This window comes from Quercus suber, unplaced genomic scaffold, assembly GCF_002906115.3.
Source record: "Quercus suber isolate HL8 unplaced genomic scaffold, Cork oak 2.0 scaffold_111, whole genome shotgun sequence".
NCBI classification, from domain to species: domain Eukaryota; kingdom Viridiplantae; phylum Streptophyta; class Magnoliopsida; order Fagales; family Fagaceae; genus Quercus; species Quercus suber.
This window is the reverse complement of record NW_027069576.1, coordinates 1477026-1499034: the sequence shown is the minus strand read 5'-3', so window position 1 is coordinate 1499034 and position 22009 is coordinate 1477026. Positions and strand designations below refer to the sequence as shown.

The following is a 22009-nucleotide window of genomic DNA, read 5'->3' as shown; positions in this document are numbered from 1 at the left end:
ATAAAACAACAAATTTTATTTTGATTGCTCACGTGCCAATCATATGTTGGTTTCTTAATTCTTACCACTTTCCACTAAGCATGGTCACCAGTGGCTCTCAGCCACCATCTTAAGGGAGACATTTTTGAATTAGAACTATTTTTTTCTATGTTAATAAATTGGTTAAATAGATTACAAGTAGCCTTAAACCTTTTTTGTTATTGAAGAGGCCATTTTAAGCCTTTATCATTTATATAAGACTAATGTCACATTCTAGGGGAATACAATTGTGTTTAACTTAAAAAATGTCCAATATAAATATCAATTATAGGATATGTAAAAGATAAATTTTATGTTCACAATATTTAAATAACACTTTTACAACAAATGATATATGACAGGTAGTTATTGGTTTTAATCTGAACCCACCACAAAAATTACTTTCTAGCCTACCAGTAATATCAAGTAATAACTTATTACCTAAGATTTATTGTGAAAATGTCTTGGACGTAGCACTTAGTTTAATGCAATGGATATGAAGTTTGGCTATCGAGCCTCTAACAGTGTAATAGTAATTTCATTGGTTGAGGGTGATTGGTTCTTGCTTGATAAAGATAATCTTTTTCCCATAAAGGAAGCAGGCTCTTTAGGTTCAGGTAATAAACTCTCACCGTGCAACATCATAACCACAGATGACATGTTAGGCCGATCTTCATGATGTTGCAAACATAAGAAACTTATATGGAGGCAACGAAGAAACTCCAATATGATGCAACAGTCTTCTAAGCAAGTATCAAGTAGTTCTAAAGACCTGCATTCTTTCCATAAATTCCATGCCTAAAACATTTAAAATTTTCTTATCATTATCTGTATCATTATATGTAAAACGATTAGTCAATGCTTTTGAGAACTTACATGTGCAACAAGGTTTAGACTTTGGCCAGGATGGATAAACCCTCGATTTTTCTTTCCACTTAATATCTCTAGCAACAATATTCCAAAACTAAATACATCTGATTTTACTGAAAATAGACCATCAATGGCATATTCGGGTGCCATATAACCACTGCAGAAAATCATTAAGAATGAAACTCTTTTGAGTATTAAAAAAAGAAATGTTGATAATAGAGTGTGTTAAGAATTCTTACTAAGTTCCAACCACTCTCTCTGTATTTCCTTCAGTCTGATCTCCACCAAAAATTCTAGCCATGCCGAAGTCAGAAATTTTTGGGTTCATCTTACTATCAAGTAAAACATTACTTGCTTTGAGATCTCTATGTATAATTCTCAATCTAGAGTCCTCATGAAGATAGAGAAGCCCTCGCGCAATCCCACAAATAATGTTGAAGCGTATAGACCAACCTAAAACTTTAGCTCTCGTTTCATCTGGCAAGTTTCTCATTTGTGTTAATACAAAGTCCAACTTGGACAATAAAACACAAAATTGAAATTTATTTATATAATAATAATAAGGGGACAAATATTTCCTCTAAACCAGGTTTGAAAAATCTCCTCCCATCCATTATGTGGTTGTTCATAAAACCATCCATAAGTATTAAATTACATGATTCATTAAATAATTTAAACATGTCATATGACTATTAAGTAGATTAGTGACAAAGAGTAAATAAAGGTAATTTTTTAAGTTGTCACATAGTGAGTTGGAGGAACTTTTCTCAAAATTGGTTTGGAGAAACTTTGTCCTAAAAGAATTTCATTAAGTTTGGAAAAAATTAATAAGTTTTTGAGAAGTTCAAACCAAAAATGAAGGAGTCTAAGCTTCCGTTGGGCATGTATTCATAGATTAGCATTGCCTCATCTCCATCAATGCAATAGCCCAAAAGCCTAACCAAATTACGGTGTTGCAATTTGGCAATCAATATAACTTCATTTTTAAACTCATTTAATCCTTGTATAGAACTTCGTGAAAGCCTTTTCACAGCAATTTCATGTCCATCTGTTAGTGTACCCTGGAAATTCACACTTGTAAGTGGATTTTATTGATATAGAATATGCTGATAATTGCTTTTTCGGTGGTCTTTATAAAATTATCTTGTATATTTACCTTGTATACAAGTCCAAAGCCTCCTTCACCTAGTTTGTTATCGCTTGAAAAGTTGTTAGTGGCAATGACTATGGTAGCTAGGCTGAAGAATGGGACCTCTAAGTCTTCACTTTGGAGTTCAATGTTTTGGTCTAACATGATACTGTTATCCATTTGATCTGATAAGAGCAAGATGGACTTCACATTATACAAAATAAACTAGAATAATGACAACTTTTAAATTCAGTTAGACTCATCAATTATACAGTTGAATTATTATTTAATTTCAAATTAAATCAATTATATGATCCAAAGTGTCAATATTAACAATCAAAACAACAAGTTACCATGTCATATTGCAAAATAATAAAATCAATAAAAGCATGAGACACATTATGATATTGAAGTGGAAAACCAATGGAGAACTCACCAAAAGGGGAAACCATTACAATGGTAACTTATACCAAGGGTAACCTATCCTAACTAAGGCAATCCATTATAAAATGAGTTTTAGAATCTTGCCCAAAACCTTTGTATCTAGACTCTTTAATCCCAGAAGATAACTCACTGCTGTGACATCAAACACTTCAGAACTCTGAACTGCATTTTTGGATTTCCTCACAAATGATTTGTCCACGTCAACAAACTAGAAACTCTAATGCAGTCTACGACACCTACTTGAAGATTTGATCTACAATTAACTCAATGGAAGAAAGGGTCTGTGTGGTTTCAAACTTCAGATCACAAGCTCTTAAAAAAAACTAGAAGGCGACCTTAAAGATAGCTCATAGAATGAAAGGCATGGTTTTCTCTCTAAAATCTTTCAGTTTTTGCCTATATAACCTCATTGTAAATCATGCTTAGATGGTTTAAATAGGTGTTAACATGTAGGGTTAGAATTCTAATCAGAATAGGATTGGAATTTTGTTTCTGTAATTGTCGCTGAAGCAAGGGTTGAGTGAGGATCAGGCGAGGCCTCGCTTGCCGCTTGGGCCGCAAGTATTTGTTCCCTTGAGTGAGCCTTGGTTTTCACTTGAGCGAGCCTCTTCAATTAACGAGACTTTAACCAGATTTTTAAATTTCGTTGACAAAGATGACAAAGGATAGTCTAAAGGTAATAGTTTAGCTTAAACAAGGCAGTGAAAAAAATGACCCACCATAGAGTAGTGTATAGATGCCAACAAAGATGTAGCATGCAAGAAGATACCAATAAATGTTTGACATGGGCATAGGGCACTAAGTGCCATTAGCACTATGTGTAGCAACGGTACCAAGGAGATGCTCCAAAAATAGAACGCACAAAATTGACACTCGAAAGACCCGAAGCAAAAACTAATTCTGATACCAAATGCGCGAAGTTGAAGAACATAAGATGTTGTTCGTATGCTGTCCAAAATGCAAGAAATTCATGAATAATCAATTAATATGCCAAACAAAACAACCATACTGCTTGGAAATTGAGGTTAACCCAAAAACTGTGATTGTGGCATATTATCAAGCCAATGTGCAAGTGACGAGGGCGGTGAATATATGACCTTCCAAATTTTTTCCCACTAAGCAGTAATCAGAGTCAAATAAAAAAACATGAACATTTTGCTAAATGCTTCAGTAAGGTAGAAACAAAGTCAGTCAATCCCAAGAGTAATAAAATAAAATCCCAAGTCAAAATCCTAAATGAGATGCAGCAAGAATCAAGAATTTACGATTATACATACGAAACAAGTTTTGTAGAATTAAAGGCCAAGATCAATGACAATTCAAGCGAGAAGGAAAGCTAGAATAAGAGACGAGACTGGTGCAAATTAACAGTAGCAAAGGTCAGAAGCAGTTTATGCAGGGTGCAGGGGTATTAATGTATTAGACTTAAATTGACTAAACCTACCAGAAAGGTCTTGCTCAAGCAGAATTTAACAAGTCGATTGAGTAGGCTTGAAGAATTGGCAAGCAAAGTTTAGTCGAGGGTAAAGCGAAGATGTTGCTTTAATAGCATTCATGCAGTTTTTTTTTTTTTTTTTTTTAAATTGTAGAATAGAATTCATATGGAATGAGACTTAAAAGTAGCTTAAATGTATGTATATAAAAGGATTGTGGCAAGACTAAGAGGATATAATCATAGAACAAAGAATTTACCTGTTAGGTGATGGTGAATGAAATGTGACTAATCACTTTCCTTCAAGCGCGCAGGAAATGTGACTCCATGATCATTCTATTTCTATATTTTTTAATAGGGAAACCAGACATACCCTTAATGGGTCGACCAGGTATACCCTTATACCCTTAAATTCACCCGGTTGAGTTAAAATAAATTGACCCCAGTTAATTAATTCAATTATCCAAATTGATTAATTAAGTCAAATTACATGAAAATCGTGGAGGCACCAACAAATCACCAAATAACTAATATGAAAATAAATTAACACAGTAATCTATTGACAAATGGGAAAAATCTCTCGTAAGGCAAAAACTCCACCAAATGAATTTAAGGTCACCACTCCTAAGAATCCATTAATCAATAATCAAGTGGTTATAAGTATGAGGAATCTTACCACTACCTTAATCTATCCTAAAATACCAACCTATAGTTGAATGTTGGCTCCAATACCCAATTGGACTTGATGATCTTGTAGTGGGCTTCTTTCCTTTGTTGCACAAATATCCAATCTGTAACTAACTTTTTTGCATAGATTCTAGTACGTGACTAATTTCAACAACTTGATTGATTGTTGTTGGCTGCAAAGTTCTTCACTTCATAAATAATGAAGATCAGTAAGCACTTGATTATAAAACCCTAAGGTGCTTAAATGCAGTAGCTTCACACAAAATATATGAGTTCTAGATCTTTGTTTCCGTACTTGATAACTTTTAAAATAAGCCTTATATTTCTATAGGGTTGTAGAGAGAGAAACCCTAATCATTCAAGTCATCATGAGCCGAAATTTAGATTTGAGAAATCTGAAATCTATAATTCTTGATAGATCAAGTTTGTGTCTAGCTTGTATCCAACTTCTTCATTAATCCTCAATAGCAGGTAGTATCAAGCTAGTGTTGAGTTTTAATGAAACAGTTTTTCTTCACTTGTTTCTTGGATCAAACTTCATGTCTTTAATGGTACCACTTGAAAAGTTAGAACAACATACTTCTTGATAAATTAAACTCAACTTAGATCTATCCAATTACAAGTAAAGGGCATTTTATCAAAGGATTAGCCAATTACACAGAAAATATGACTCTAACAATTTCCCCCTTTAGCAATCCAAGACAAAACCACAAGCATAATTATGAGAGAAGTATTAAACAACAATCTCCCTAATCATTGCGCTAAAAATTTCATAAGTCTAACTTCAATGAACTCCTAAAAAACTTTGCAAGAAGAGAGATCACAGTATGAAAGACTTGCAACTTGTCTTAGCTGAAACACTAAAGAAGAACCATCAAGACATCGAGTGTGAAATATAGACAAGTTATATAAAACAAGAGACATGTGTATAAAGAGAAAAAAGAAACAACACATGTGAGATAAAGGTGAAAACATACATCATCATCATATATAACAAGAGAAGTACAATGTATGTAAAAAGGTCACAAGACCAAGGTATATGTAATGAGAACTACACATCAAAAATCTCATTACATATCTTAAAAGTACTCTCCCCTTATCACTAGTCTAGCTCTCCCCTTAACAACAAGACTACTCTCTCATAACCAAAAATACTCCCCATTTTTGTCACAAGTGACAAAGGGTGAATCATTGACAGACAGTCATCTCATCATCATGTGTAGAGCCAAAAGCATCATCACTATCATCATCTCCACTATCAGAGGACTCCACTGAAGAATTAGGCAAGGGAGAAGAAGCAAAGCCACCAAGACAGGACTGTCGACGAGCAATACGACTAACCCTGGTATTCATCTGACACATCTCATCAGAAAGATGGTCAAGACGACTACCAAAATCAGCACGCATAAGCTCAAGCTGATCCATGATGGCAGCAAGAGATGCCTCTACTCTAGAAGAAGAAGATGGAGCAGACATAAAAGAGGGTCAAAAGGCATAGGCAGCATCCTTAGCAGCTCATATGTTAGCCTCCTCCTGTTGGGTGGGAGTAGACTCCTAACGAGGCCGTTTAGCCTTGGCCGCCAGCTATGTAGCATTCCTCTACATAGATTCCTTACTAATAGCACCCATGAAAGAGAAGAGAGGTGAAGAAGGAATAGGAATGTGCATGTGTGTGAGAATACATGTGAGAGCTGAAGGGAAGATTAGCTTATTACGTGTAGTAGTGTCTTGATAGATATCAATCATAGATACTATCATATGTGAGGGAAAATCTATAGATAGACCTTCCAAGAGAGAGAAAATAAAATGAACACAAGGCTTAATGATAGTGTTATAGTGAAACCATGGAGTGAGAACAAAGGTCATTATCATATTAAAGATCCTTGGACCCTTAGCAAAATCGTGAGTGGTGAAGTTAAGAGTATCACCCTACAACATGGGCTGCCCACAAAAACGTGAGGCAAGCTCGTCTAGAGATATAGAACAAAGACGAGATGCACCAGGATAGTCTAGATGAGCTACCCTAGGAACATGTAGTACCTCGAAAATGAACTCTGGTGTAACTACTATATGTGTTCCTCGAAATACTATAGTAAACTGAGGAATAGAGATATCGATAGCGTGTATGTTGGAGTAGAACTCCTATATAAACACTCTGGGACATCCAGAAGGTTTCTCATAGAAAGATTCCTAGCCCTAAGTGCTAAATGCATCTAGTAGAGGAGTGCCTGAAAAATTAGACAGAATAACTTACCGTTCCGAATGAATTGACCAGTCATAAAAGTTCTCCTTAAAATCCTTTTGGGGTTTTGAATCATGGAACATTTCCCTAATAAAATGAGAAGAAGAAGAAGAAGAAGAGGAAGAAAACCATGATGTGAGATGGGATTCTTAAAAGGGGCAAACTTTTTGGGTGCCATAGAAGGAATGCTATAGAAAAGAGACAAAAACACACTAGAACATAGTCTCAAGAAAGAAGGAAAGAAAAGAACAATGCATGGAAATGCATGAGCATGTTACGTGCCAAAAGAAGAGCATCATGGGCAAAAACCAAATCCAAACTATAACACTCACAGTTAATAATCAGTCACACAATCCTAGAGTGCATGAACATATGAAAAAATGCTAAAGAATGTAAGGCATGAGCATGTGAGATCATTACTACAAAATCCAACCCAAAAATTTTAGTAAAAACACAAAAACCCCAATTTTCCCAAATTTTTTTTGAAAACCCTAGGTCTAAATGCATGAAATTCATGAGGAAAGAAGAATAGAAGGGATTAAGACCTCTTACCAACGAATTGAAGCTTGAAAAAGTCCAAAAAAGAGGAGGGAAGAAGGATTTTAGTGAAGAAAAAGGTTTTGGATCAAGAGAGAAGAGAGAAGTATCGAAGTGTTTAAGTGAGAACAAAATCGAATTGACCCTCAAGTATATATAGAATCAGGTATCTCGATTGATTGAGCAGGCGTCGAGAAGGTGTCGAGAATAAAAGCTCAATGTATTGAGAGGTGTTGAGGAGGTGTCAAAGGCTAAAAACTTCGATGAATTGAGGTATGTGTCAAGCAAATGTCAATCAAATAGAGAGTTTAGAAATATGGCTCGATGGATCGGGTTATGTGTCGAGAGGTATCAAGAAAATAGAAAACCTCGACAGAAGAGGCTTATGTTGAGAGGTATCTAGTAGCTATCAAGCCAGCTATCGAGCTAGTATCGAGTAGCACAAAAACATGAAATTTCAAGGGAGAACCGACATGATATGAATGCAAGCAAGATAAACACCATACCAAACATCAAATAAGCATGTTAAGCACTCGAACACATCAAAAAATCTAGACGCAAAGCATTTCTAGATCCGCAAACACTAAACAAGTCTAACCAATTTTAAAATAAGTTAAGACAGCTTAGTAAGCTTATACTACCATATGTATTCCTTGTGATGGCCAAATCACATTGTACTTGTACAATAGTATCAAGAGTAGAAAAAGTTTGTGTGTTTTGTGTGAAACTTTTGCAAGAAAGCATAAGTGTCTTATCATATGAAAATAATGATATGAGAGAATCAAGAACATTCATACACAATCATAGCTGTTTGATGGGGACCATCACCTTTAAGGTACATCATATAACTCTCACATCTCTTAGAAACACGCTTGCAACCATATGTAAAAGCATTTTGATTCTTTTTGCTTTTCATATTCTTTGCATATTTTTCTTTTAAGCATAAAAATTCAAATCATGCATGGGCATATAGGAGAGAGAAAAGAAAAACCCATTTATGTTAGTCAAACATCTTATTCTTGTTGTGCAAGTGCCATACCTTACCGAGCATGGTTTTTATGAATTGCACATAGATGTTGTATGATTGACAATTTTTAGTGGTGAGATGGTTATTTATGCATTTCTCTTAGGATTTTTTAGTCCTTCCCATCAAAAAGAGTAGTAAAGATATGAATGATAAAAGATTAACCAAATCATGCAAATCACATAACGAGCCACAAAGCACACATTGCTTAGTTGTGCATGAAGATGCTCATCTAAGCTACAAGAGATACAAAGTTAAGAAACCTTATTTCAATGGCCATCTAAAGGTACACACTGTTTTTGTATTTTTCAAATTTTTCCATTTTTTGTATAAAAAAAAAACAACATAAACAAACAAGCATATTAAAAAGCAATAAACACAAAACTAACTCAGAACAACAAATGCACATAAGAGATGCAAGATAAGTGAATGAATCACTTAGAAGAGTCTTTTTCCTTCCAAATAGGAGACTTGAAGGAAGGAGAAATCTTCTTTTTCTAAGACCTCTGCTAAGGTGGATAAGAGGGAGGATTAAACCCATTAAAGTTACTTAGAAAAATGACAACCTTAGGAAGTTCTCCAAGAGGAGCCAAAGAGTTCTGAAATTGATTTTGACCTCTAAAGGATGACACACTATTACTTTGTTGAGTAGCAAGCCACTTATAGCAATTTAGATGAGTGTGTCACAATACTTCATAGTGATGATAGAATTGTGGTTTCTTTGGTTGAGACTTCTTACTAAAAAAGTGATGATTGTTCTGCTTAGTCTCCTTCTTAACAATTTTAGGAGGTGCTCCTAGAATGGATTTTCCCTTATCATTTTTATCCTCAATAACTATTTCTATCTTAGGCTCATTTATCTCAGATTTAGAATTAGAAGGAGGCACAAAATTGACATTACGTAAAGCACTAGAGGAAGTACTACCCGAGACCTATTTTGTCAAATGCAGCCTTTTGGAAGTTGAGCATTTCATCCAGCTTGGCACTTGAAGCTCTTTCTAGTTGAGCCTTTACTTAGAACAATTCTGCATCTAGTTTCTTGGTCTTCTCAGCCAGGAAGTTTTTTTTCGAACCGTAGTGCTCCTATGATTTGATTTTCTTCATCAATTTTGGTGGAGAGTTCTTCTCGCTCTAACTCCACTTCACTCAGCTTCCTTGTGGCTAGCCTATTAAACTTCTCGTGCTTCTCAGAATTCCTGTAAAGCTTTAAGTAGGTAGTATGGATGTCATCTGCTTCATCCATCTTCTTAAATTTTGACTCCATCAGTTCTTCTTCCTCATCAACTAGTTCTTCAGGTTTTCTTGTGTCCGTACCCTTGACACCCATAACACTTTGGACTAGCTAAAGTGTTGCTACTTCTCCAACTTCTTTAGATTCTTTCTTGAATTTATCTTGAGACTTAAATTGAGAGAATCCAGACTGTTTGTGATCCTTGTCATTTGCCTTGACATTGGCATTCGTGAATTTTCTAGTAATGTAAGATTTAAATTTTGAGTTCTCATCTTTAGACAACTTGTCTCCTTCATCATTCTTGGATTTTAGAGCCATATTCTTGCTCTTGCTTCCCATGCCAATCCTTACTAAACCTAATTCATAGGTTTGCAGATTTCCTATTAGTATGTCAAAGGAATAGTGTCAATGTCCTTTGATTCTTCTATAGCAGTGATCTTAGCATAGAACCACTTTGGAAGTGATCTGAAGATTTTCCTTACAATCTTAGGTTCTGGAATCTTTTTACCTAAGTTGAAAGCTGAATTTACTATGCCCTTAAGCTTGGCATAGAATTCATCAAATGTCTCATCATCATCCATCCTGATTTCTTCAAAGCTAGTGGTCAGGCTTTGAAGCTTGGAATCTTTTACAGCTTTGGTACCTTCATAAGAGTTTTAAAGGATTGTCCATGCTTCCTTAGCACTCTCAGTGGATGAGATCTTCTTAAAGTCCTCGTTAGTCGCAAAACTAAATAAGACATTCAATGCTCAATTGTTGAAATTTGAAGCTTTGATCTTGTCATCATCCTAACATGCTGGCAGTTTAGTAAGTTTGGTCCATCCAACCTCAACAGCCAGCCATACCTTTTCATCTAAAGATTGCAAAGAAGCTCTCATGCATACTTTCTAGTATGCATAGTTAGTACCATAAAAATGAAGAGGTATAATTAATGATTGTCCACGATCCATAACAACTAGGTCAATGGATCACACATCAAATATTAAAACTTAATCAAAGTGTGTCGGCTTTGATACCACTTGTTTACTAAAAATAGATTGACCCTCGTTAACTAATTCAATTACCCAAGTTAATTAATTAGTTCAAATTACATGCAAATCATGGAGGTACCAAAAAATCACCAAATAACTAATATGCAACGAAAAATAAATTAACACGAGGATTTGTTGACAAATGGGGAAAACCTCTCGCAAGGCAAAAACCCCACCAGGTGAATTTAAGATCACCTCTCTCAAGAATCTACTAATCAATAATCAAACGGTTACAAGTATGAGGAATCTTACCACTGCCGTGGCCTATCCTAAAATACCATCCTACACTTGAACTTTTGCTTTAATACCCAATTAGACTTGATCTTGTAGCAGACTTCTTTCTATTGTTGCATAAATCTCCAATCTGTGCCTAACTCCTTTGTACGAATCCTAGTACGTGACTAATTCTAGCAACTTGATTGATTGCTGTTAGCTGCAAAATTCTTCACTTCATAAACCTTGAAGATTAGGAAGCACTTGGTGATAAAACCCTAAGGCGCACAAAAGCAGTAGCCTCACACAGAGTATATGAGTTCTGGATCTACTTAATGACTTTTAAAATAAGCCTTATACATTTCTGGGTTGTAGAGAGAGAAACCCTAATCATTTAAGTCATTATGGGTCAAAATTGAGATTTGAGAAATCTGAAATCGTAATTCTCGATAGATCAAGCTTGTGTCAAGCTTCTTCATTAATCTTTGATAGAAGTAGTGTCGAGGTTTACTGAAACAACTTTTCTTCACTTGTTTCTTGGATCAAATAGTTGGAAAATCTAGTTTTGCATCTTATACAAAATACACAACAAAAGCAACAAACACGGATCTACTTCATTCATGAGAGATAACATGTAACCTTGAATTCTAGAACAAATAATAGAAAGCATACCTTGATGCAGTGAAATTCAAAACCAAGACTTGGGAATACCTCTAATCAACATACCAATTCCACATGGTGCCCAAGAAGAGTGGTCTCTCAATCAGTCTTTTTTGTACATTGATTCTCAAAGAAAAGTTCTTTTTAAAAGATATTGTTCTTCTTCTTCTTATTGTAGAGAAAAGCTGTTTTCTTTTCTTTTCATCATACGTACATTCTAACTACCTTATTAGTTACTTTATTTAATAACTCTTATTAAATAAAAACTGATTATCTAATTGGGTTAGCCTTTTGAGTCTGCCCAATTGGGTTTTAGTTTGTGGCTTGAGATGAGACCATAGGGGAACAAATAAGACTCTAACTCCAATGGGTCTTGGTCTTATTTGTCAACTCTACAAGTTCAAAGTTACCATTAATTATATTTAATACCACTATATAAATATAATTGCACTCTAAACCTTATTAATAAATTATATCCCAAGACTCTAATGATATCAATTGACCTCTCCATGAAATATCCATAGTGAACAAAATTATAATGAACTGTCACTTTATAAACAACTATTTTATCATTGAGTACCCAATTTAATATTTTAGTTATTCATATTTACTGAAATTCGATTTCAATAAATATAAATTTTAGTAACTCCTTACTAAAGTGGGCAACATGAATAATCAGTTTCCATTAAACTTCTCTCAAGGGGATATTTCGTGTCTCTATAAAAAGAGATTACAGATTCCATCTTGAGAATATGTGTTCCCTCAACACTACGTGTGGTTACCCAACATACTGAGGTTTTAACCGTCAATATTAGATCTCACTCTTAATATATCAAAGTAACCTATATTTCATGATTGGGTTTACTATCCTCTCAAGATTAAGAGCCTATGAAATTAGAAGTTGTGAAATTAATCATTCAGGTGACAGTTGTTGATTGAATTATTAATCTCACAGTAGTTCAATTCAATATGTTTTAACACTTAAGACACATCAACACATCAACTAGGAGTCTCCACTTCCGTGATCAAGACAAACCATCTTAATTGATGTGTTATAGTCTTCACAGATGAAACGCCCAATTTCATCACCTACTATGAACTATATTTTGAGTTTACAAGGAACTTGTGATTTATATCTTCTGTAACTAAATTACATAAATCACATACAATGCATCTTAAGGACTATGATAATGTCCCATTAGTTCATTTATAAATAATCTCATATAATTAAATAATTTAATTATTTATGACATGCCAATAAATTGGATTTTAGGACATAAACCCTAACAATCTCCCACTTTCTCTTAAAAACAATTTACCATATATCCAACACTTATTTCCCTTTAAAGTAATTCATAGTCACTCTAAGGCAAGGTTTGGAAACAAGTTTCAGCCAGATTTATTGCATAAATTATCTTTTCTACTACTACATCTCACGTACTCATATATCTCTAATGAGATAATACTTACGCTTAATGTGTATCTTCACCACCTAGGATGAACACATATCTTGAAGTCCAACTTCATGAATCACAATCAAACTACAAGTCAGTATTTGTACAACCAGTAACCATCAAATCCTCACTTTGGTGGACAAGCATATAATCCTCATTCTCCTAAGATATTTGAGTATATGCTTTACTCCCACTATATTAAGTGATATTAGATTTAATTGATATTTGCTCACCATGCCCACCACAAAATAAATATTTAGCCTAGTATATAGCATAGTATAAAGACTTCCTATTGATATGGTATAAGGAACCGTCTTAATATGCTCTTCCTTTTATATGTCTTAAGACTATAGTCCTTTATAAAGGAATTTCAAACTTAAAAGGAAAGAATCATTTTTTGAAATATTACATGCTATACTTGGCCAAAATCTAATCTATTTAAGCAGTTTGAGATAGACCCAACATCATAATTTCTGAATTTTAACAAAGTTTAATTCTTAGGATGTGACTAGTCTTTTCTAAGTACTTTATATCACACTAGACTAGACAACAAAAAACTCCATTAATGACAATAACTCTACATCATTCTAAATGATTAGAATGTCATCAACATATATTAAGAAATTTATTATTCTATATAGTTTTTACACACATAAGGCCTTTTAATACTTGATTAAAATCAAACAATTTGATTGCTTGATCAAATATGATATTTTATGATTCAGATACTTGCTTTAGTCCATAATGGACTTTAAGCAACTTGCATACAAAACACTACTGGTTCTTTGCTATGAACAAGTCTAGTTACATCATATAGATGTCTTCCTCAAGATTGCTACTAAAAGAAGCTTTTTTTTATACCCATTGCCATATTTCATCCAAATGAAATATAATGAATAAGAGAATCTAGATAGACTCAAACTTGACTTTAAGCAACTTGCATACAAAACACTACTGGTTCTTTGCTATGAACAAGTCTAGTTACATCATATAGATGTCTTTTTCAAGATTGCTACTAAAAGAAGTTTTCTTGATATCCATTGCCATATTTCATCCAAATGAAATATAATGAATAAGAGAATCTAGATAGAGTCAAACTTGATTATTAGTGAAAAAATCTTTTCATAGTCGAACCATTTCTTTCTGAATAAATCCTTTCACCACTAGTCTTGACTTTGAAGGTTTATACCTTCTAATTTATCAATCTCATTTTCTTGTAAACCTATTTGAAAATAGTAGGCTTAATGCCACTAGGCACCTCTACAAGTTCTAGACTTTAAATAGAATCTAATTCTATTCACATAACCTTGATCTAGTAATCTATATTCATATCATCTATTGCCTTTACGTAGGACCGAAGATCAAATTCATATCCTTGTGGAATGATTTCAAAATTTTATTCTAAAAGTATGAATTTATTTGGTGATTGATAATCCTCCCACTACGATATTGTACCGGTGTAATAGTTATCTACAGAATAATGTCTTGTGGTGTACCTAATACAACCATCTCATTTCTAAATGTATTTTATGGTTGTCCTACAACAAATTCTGACATTTTTCTTATAGTACATTTTACCTTTAAAAGAGCCATATTCCTCCTTTATATGTATGCACTGACTTAAAGAAGTCATTGGAACTTCATTCCTTTACAAAAAGGAGCCCTAGATCATATTATTCTCTAAATAGAATCCATAGACTGGGAATATAACAAAATAATGGTTCTAAAAACCCATCTTTCACCAATTTTGTATATCATTTAGATTAATAAGATCTAGACATAAGTGCCAAAACATACAATACCAAAGGATGGAAACTTTCTCTTTAAAAAGTAAAACATATAAATTTCTATCTAGAAAACAATCATGGACAATGCTTAACTTTACCAAAACGGAAGCACTTTTCTTTTGGTCATACTTTTGAGTCTAATTTCCTTTTGGCAACTACTAGGGCAACTAGCTTGTCCAACTGTTTAGTATTATAATTCCTCTTCTTACCACTCTTACCTTTCGGTAAGGGCTAAGAATTTAAATTAAATCATATTGATCCTAACCTTAGCTTTTAGGATGTCGTCCATTGCATAGAACTCACTTATCAACTCAGATAATATAAAAAAGAATTTATTTTCAAAACAATCTGAACTGATCAAATGATTCTAACAAGGACTTGTGGATCATATCCATATGAGATTAACATTTAATCTCTGCATCCAAGAATTCCAACCCTTGTATCTCTCTCCCACTAGAAATTTTAAAACAAGTTGATTGTCTTGAAATCATTGTGATCTTATCACAATTTTAACCTTACACATCAAATGTGTTTAATTGTTTAAATTCGATGTGATCTAACTAAGTCACGTTACAATAGTATAACGAATATTTGTGTAATCACAAAGAAGTTTAATTATGTAATCCGTGAAGTAAATACCCTCCGCATGGAATGCAAGGCTCAAGGCCAAGACAAGGTATCTATTCACATTACAATAAACTTAACAAAAAGGTTGTTTCAACACTCCCACTTATTATTTGGGTTTTGCTTTAAATAATTGTGATCCCATCACAACTAATAACCTTGCACTTGTTGAAGACTCTAATCTCATTAGAGTCACTAACTAAAATGGAAGTCCTAAACTATTTAGGATTCCTTAAACCTTAATGGATCAAAAATTAGTTATAAAGAACTCTATCCTTAATTTACTAGATAAAGTATTCTAATCTCATTAGAAACTATATAACTTTAATTAGAATTTTAATCTCATTAAAAACCTCTAATTAAAGTAAATTAAGGATTTTTAATCATACAACAATTCCAATCTCATTAGAATGTTTCTTAAAAGAGAGGTCCTAGACAAATTAGGACTAAGAGTTCTTTTTAACTAACATCTTTGATCTCATTAGGTCTTTTAGTTAGATAATGATTAATAAATGTCCTTAATTTCTAAGGACTATAAAAATTAATCACTTTATATAGAAACATGTGTAATTTCATCACACATAACCTTTCCTTTTAGCAAAGTTTTAACATTTAATCAAAAAGCAAGTGAAAATTCAAAATTCAGTACCTTCAATCAGTCAAATCTTTTCCTTGATCGATGGAAAAAATGAAGAAATACATTACAAAGTCACTGTCTCATTCGATTGATTCTCAATTCCTATTCAATCAATCAAAAAGAACATTCGATCGATTGAAAGGGATTCTCGATTGATCGAGACAATGAAGAATTCCATCATAGAATTTCTACCTGAATAGATCAGTTCTTGATTCCTCTTCGATCAATCGAAAAGAACATTTGATCAATCGAAAGGAATTCTTGATCGATCCAAACTCACAAAACTGAATTTTTCTCTGAATTTTTTGATAACCGTTTTTGACATCTTCATTGTTCTTCCATAAAAAAAATAAAAAATAAAAAATAAAAAAACACCTTTTGACTTTATCAACAAAGATTTGCATATCAAACAAAAGGGTTTTAAATTTCAAGATCAAGAACCATAATAATGCTAGAAACCTTGAAAACATAATCCTAATCTCATTAGGAATAAATTTCATTAAAGGATTCTAACCAGTAACCAAAAAAAAAAACTTTAATTCTAGCATCAACATGAGAGTATCTTTATTAGTGTATATATCAGAGTATCTTTAACATAAACTTTGGATCACAAGATTTTTATAGAACTAGAAGGGCTTTCTCATGAAAGCTCATGGGATAAAAGGCATGGGTTTTCACTCTAAAACCTTTGACTGTCTGCCTCTCTTATCTCATTGGAAATTGTGCATAAGATGATTCAAGTAGAATTCTAATCATAATAGGATGCAAATTTTGTTATTACGAGTCTCACTCGTGTGAGCCTCAAACGAGAGTTAGGTGGGGTCTTGCTTGAGCAAGCTTTAATGAGCCACTTGATCCTGCATGTACTTTACTCGCTTGAGAAAGCCTTGTTCTTCACTAAAGCAAGTACATAAATAAACTCTCTTTTTTATCCTTTAGATTTCTTTTTTAAAATTAGAATTATCCTTGATTGTGTATGCCTTGTTACGTTAATGAAAGTAGGCTCCCTTCCAATGTTTTACTTAAAATTTTATTTTCTTTGCAATTATGAATTACTTTGAAGTTAAATAGAGCGAAGTGACTAGCCTTGAATATGATTGTTTTAAGTTTTGGACTTGGATTAACTTATGGAAAGTAACTTGGTCCATTGAGGATAGAATGAGAGACCCAAGAGCAACCCTCGTAGTGAAAAGTTTCCTAGAATAAAGTCATAAACACACTTGCTACAAGCACTACAAATGATTCAAGTTTGCTCAAAATCCAAGTCTAGACAATTTTAGACTTGCGTAAATGTTTCGAAAAGCTTATACGAATTGAATGAGAGAAATATTGTAGTGCTGTAGAAGGTTAAGAAAGAGAGAGAGATAAAACATACGAGAGTTATATGGTTCAGCCTAACGACATGCGTCCATAACATAAAGTCTTGATGGCTACAATAGATTTTGTGTGTTGAAATATAAAAAACCCTAATAAGATTTCTATAAGTGTAATAGAGTGTAGGGTTAGCCCTAGAGAAGCTCTGCACTAAAGGTAGAAAGCTTGTTGAAGCCTTGAAATTGGAATAAAACTTGAGAAGATCTGGCACGATTTGAGAAAGTGGTTTTGAAAAGAGTGTTGGATCCGGGCAATGTTGCATGGGTCTTGTAGCTGATGTCATGTTGACGTCACTAGCTTACATGGCAAAAGTGTTCAACATGGCACTTTATACGTGGCTGTGTTGATGCGATGCTAAAGTGACTACAAACATGGCAAATGACAGGTGCTGACGTTATTAGTTTCAGACAATTATTGGATTGGATCCAGCCAAATTTAGGCCCAAAGAGACGCTACTAACATGGCATGTGGCATGAAGGTGACACCATGATGGGATCAGCATCCGGTGCAATACCTCAATATCTTTCACAATTTCTTTAATTTTTTTTACTTTTTAACTTTAACTTTTTTAATCTTTTTTAATATATTTTATTTAATGACTGAGATTGAAAGTTACTTTTTCAACTTTCAATCTCAGCCTTTGATAAGCTATTGCTAAGCTATTGCACTAAGTGCAATACTCTAAGTATTGCACATGATGTAAATCCCACCATGATAATATCAAGCAGGGAGCTGGTTCTCTCACAAGCAGATGGGCTCAACACATGAGGTGAGTGAGGCCCACCTGCTTGTCTTTATGTGCCTCATTAAAGAGAATTTTCCGTCAAGCAGATGTAAGAGGACTGACATGAAATGACCTTTGGGTGACACGTGATAAGTGACATCGTGGAAGCGTGTGAAAGGATGATTTGGATATTTTATTTTGAAAGGTGGCCGGTTGGTTTTTTTTGGTCCGAAAGAAATATGGGTTGTCGGCTAGGCGGAGCCATCCATGTGTTTTTTACTTTGTTTAGATTGCTAGGCCGCGTTTCCTTAGAATAAAAGTTTGGCAGGTGGGGTACATGTCCCTCGTGAATCATTCCATAAAGAGACTGCGGGCTGAGGAATAAGAGAAAATATGAGTCCAAAACTTCAAAGTTGGGCGTTCTTGTGCCTGTGGTGGCAGCAAGCAAGGGTGTTTGTTGGGGCAATAAAAAGACAAAACATGTGAAGAAGCAGAAGCAATTGAAAGCCACAGAAAGTGGCTCTGATAACGTGGATCACTCTAATTAGATAACTAATTAAAACTCAATTAATATCCATGTTAATTTGGCTTAATTGGATTAATATCTATTTGACCCAATTAATAGTGAGTTTGAGTCTTATTTTGGTGGGTGAATTTGAATAAGCAAATGAGTCTGAATTGAATTTGCCACCCTAACTCTAATTGTGTCTTCAAGGTAAAACATGAAACAGAAGAGTCTAAGGTTTTACCAAAATAGAAGAGCCTAAGGTTGTTATCAAAAAGAAGAGTCAGTCTATGGTTAACTTTAACAGGCTTTACAGGCCTTTGAGCCACTACATAAAATATAAACCTAAATATATTTTTAGCAATTATAATAGATGCACTGTAAGATTCTAGAAATAAAATTAAACAATCTTGCAACATATCTTTTCCAAATTAGGTAAGAGAAAGTAATATTACCTCTCAAGTTTTTCGTTCTGCAAATACAGTAGGGAATCAAGAGCACTCCAAAAACTACGGCAATGGCAACCACAACTATTACAATCACCTTCATCTTTTGCTTGTTTTTCACCGCTTCATGGATGAATTTGCAATAGAAATGCAGAAATATTTTAAGTGCAACAGAATTTAATGCAATAAAACAGAAGGAAACAAATATTTTAGCTTTGGTGGCTCATCAAAATCCGAATAAAAGAGAAATTAAGACTATATACAGGCCCATACCTTGCTCTGAAGCAGGCATTCGAATATATATATCCTGGCTATTAGCATCCTCCTTGTTAGCTGCCATTTGTCTAATATCAATTAGTTCCCCAAACCACATGGCGCAGCCACTTCCTCCATTTCGAGTATCTGAGTTTGAATAAGCAGTACAGGTACAGTTGTTCAAACATCTGACTCTGCAGTCATTAAGACTCATAGTTTCGTTCAACGAAGAAAACGTGGTGTCTGGCATTTTGAGCCCAGAAAATTTATCAAACCCGATTTTATCCCCGCAGCTCAATTGCTTACTGCGTTCACATCCCTTATACCACTCTTCTGGGTTCCATGTTCGTAGTGATTTATGCTTGAATCCTTGTACACATTGACAGACAGGTGACTCACCCATGATACAATTTCCATAAGGACCACATAAATTGTAACTGTCGCATTTGTCTTTTGGCAAATTTAAGAACATGCTCCATTCTTTTTTTTCTTCAAACCACATATAGCGCTGATACTGTGATTGTGATTGATTCAAAACTGCTCTTGTGATTGCAGACTTTTCAATCATTTCGAACATGAAGTATACCTCGCTGTTGTTGGAGACAAACTTGAAGTTGTAGAGCGAGGTGTCCTGTAACTCCGCCATACCACTGAAAAATTGCCATTCCATGGGCCGGACCGGAAGAACTTCTTCGAGCCTTTCTTCATGACTAATTCAGGGTAATTATGAAGTTCAAACCCCCAACTCAGTTCTCCTGGTGAGGGGTCATCTGGACTCCTCCATGCAGTTAGGCGCCTTTCAAGACCAATCCTTAAGTCCCACCCAAGCTTCATCCCTGCTAGCCACGTATCAGAAGGATAGTCAAAGCTTTGCCACAAATAGTTTCTTCATTCTCTTCTCTTAATACTAGATTTCCTGAATCTGAAAGCTGTAATATTGGATTCCTGGCCTCTTTGTTGAATTTACCGACCAAGCAACAGTCGAATTCTGGCCGAGAAGAACAAGACTGCCTGAACTGTTTACCATCAACACGCCAGACGAGTCTGTGATTGGAGTGCCCCGGTTTGCTACCCAAACAACCGTTTTACCTGGGATTTTGTTGTACCAAATTCCCAAGTAACGGTTTGTGGAATTACCTGGACTGAAGAACCCCAGGGCAAAGCCTTCATCTTTAGAGATCAAGGTTGTGCCGTTACTGTCACTGATGAATTGGGATTGAGTAATGCTATCAGCAGCATCCGAGAATACTAAGTACAAAAGAAGCAAACTGGAACTCAAAAGCACAGAAGTAAAGATGTCCATTGCTTACTATCCTTAGAGCTCTTACCCAACATGTAAAGGTTAGACCCGTTATTCTGAGTAAATTAAGACCATAACATAGAACGCCATGCATTGACTTATGTTTTTAATTTTCTTTAGGAGATGCATTGACTCAGGCTGCTTGTTGTTCTTCGAATATTCTACATTTTTCTGTGATCAAGAATTTCCAAGTTATTCGGTTTCGCAGGAAAAATTTACCGTAGGGTCCACCCGAGAGGGAAGGCTCATGAATCTAACGCATGAAATACCCAATGAGAGGGAAGGCTCATGAATCATATACAATATGATGTGAAATGAATGGAAAGGTCATGAGCACAAGGTTTTTGAAATTGTAGAGCAGGATTCACGTATATTCTTTGATTGAAACGGGATGGAAGCCATATTTTTGTCATTTACTTTTTACATCTTTATTCAATGGGACCTGCCAGCTGGGCTGGCAAGGACGGACCCGGGGGGCGGGGCCATCCCTGCCCAAAGAAAAAAAAAAAAATTTATTGGTTATATTTTTTTTTATTTCTAAAGTAGTGCACCATCTTCCAAAAATTTAGAGCACTTTCATTTTATTTAGCCTAATCCAACTAGTAATTACTTAACTCAAAAACTTAATAAAAAATATTAAAATAAAAAATCCTAGTCCGCCCAGTATTAGAATACTAGCATTAGCTGTTATAAATGTTAAATATTTAGTATTTAGAACACCAAATACTAAAAACACTATTGTACAAGACATTTCAGATACAATATTAAAATAGCAAAAGTAATTTTTGGTTTGTGAAAATATATATATATTTTTTGCAACAGCTGATACTCTTAAGAAACAATTTTACTTTGTGTTCTTCTGTCAATGTTGGTAGATAATTGTATCTTATTGTATTAAGAAACAACAATTTTGCATATTTATCTTAATTGATAGTTTGTTAATACTATATAGATACCTGTGGGCTAGTAAGAACTTTGACTAGTAAGTCTCAAGTTTGATCTAGACTTACAAACAACTGAGAGACTTGGAATTTAAGAGAAATTAGTTACTAACCCGTGTGATGTACGGAAATAACTACTAAATGAGTTTCAAGGGGGGGGGGAGGGGGGGGAGAACCAATATTTTTGAGTTGGAGTAATAAACAAAAATGTATGAAATTTTTTTTTAAAAAAATGATATTGAATTAATAGCGAAAACAAAATTTTAGTTAGGTAGTAAAAACAATGTTATTTTTTTATTATTAGTTTTTTGTAGGAAAGAATAGGAGAATGAATGTTGTATCTCTAGTTTAGTTAGTGTTGTATATATAGATAGGTATATACAAGATAGATTGTAATACACACACACACACACACCAAAATATGTTTATTGAAAAGTCATAACC

General features: G+C 34.2%; 1 protein-coding gene across 1 annotated transcript; it reads right to left on the bottom strand.

Moving 5' to 3' along the window:
- Positions 1-277: 277 nt before the first annotated feature.
- On the bottom strand, positions 278-20948 carry LOC112024725 (G-type lectin S-receptor-like serine/threonine-protein kinase At4g27290). The gene is made up of 7 exons (XM_065775441.1): positions 19343-20948; positions 19079-19192; positions 2045-2202; positions 1739-1949; positions 1128-1365; positions 895-1045; positions 278-816 (listed from the first exon to the last, which is right to left on the bottom strand). The coding sequence occupies exons 1-7, from the start codon at positions 19992-19994 to the stop codon at positions 526-528; spliced, it is 1815 nt and encodes a 604-aa protein (XP_065631513.1). The 5' UTR covers positions 19995-20948; the 3' UTR covers positions 278-525.
- Positions 20949-22009: the final 1061 nt, after the last annotated feature.

What these genes read in the sequence shown, in the direction of transcription:
- LOC112024725 (XM_065775441.1), bottom strand. Translation starts at nt 19,994, where the DNA reads ATGGAATGGCAATTTTTCAGTGGTATGGCGGAGTTACAGGACACCTCG. An exon ending in CAGAACGAAAAACTTGAGAG is followed by an intron (nt 2,203 to 19,078) that starts GTAATATTACTT and finishes TGCTCTTATCAG; the next exon opens with ATCAAATGGATAACAGTATC. An exon ending in GCTTTGGACTTGTATACAAG is followed by an intron (nt 1,950 to 2,044) that starts GTAAATATACAA and finishes GTGAATTTCCAG; the next exon opens with GGTACACTAACAGATGGACA.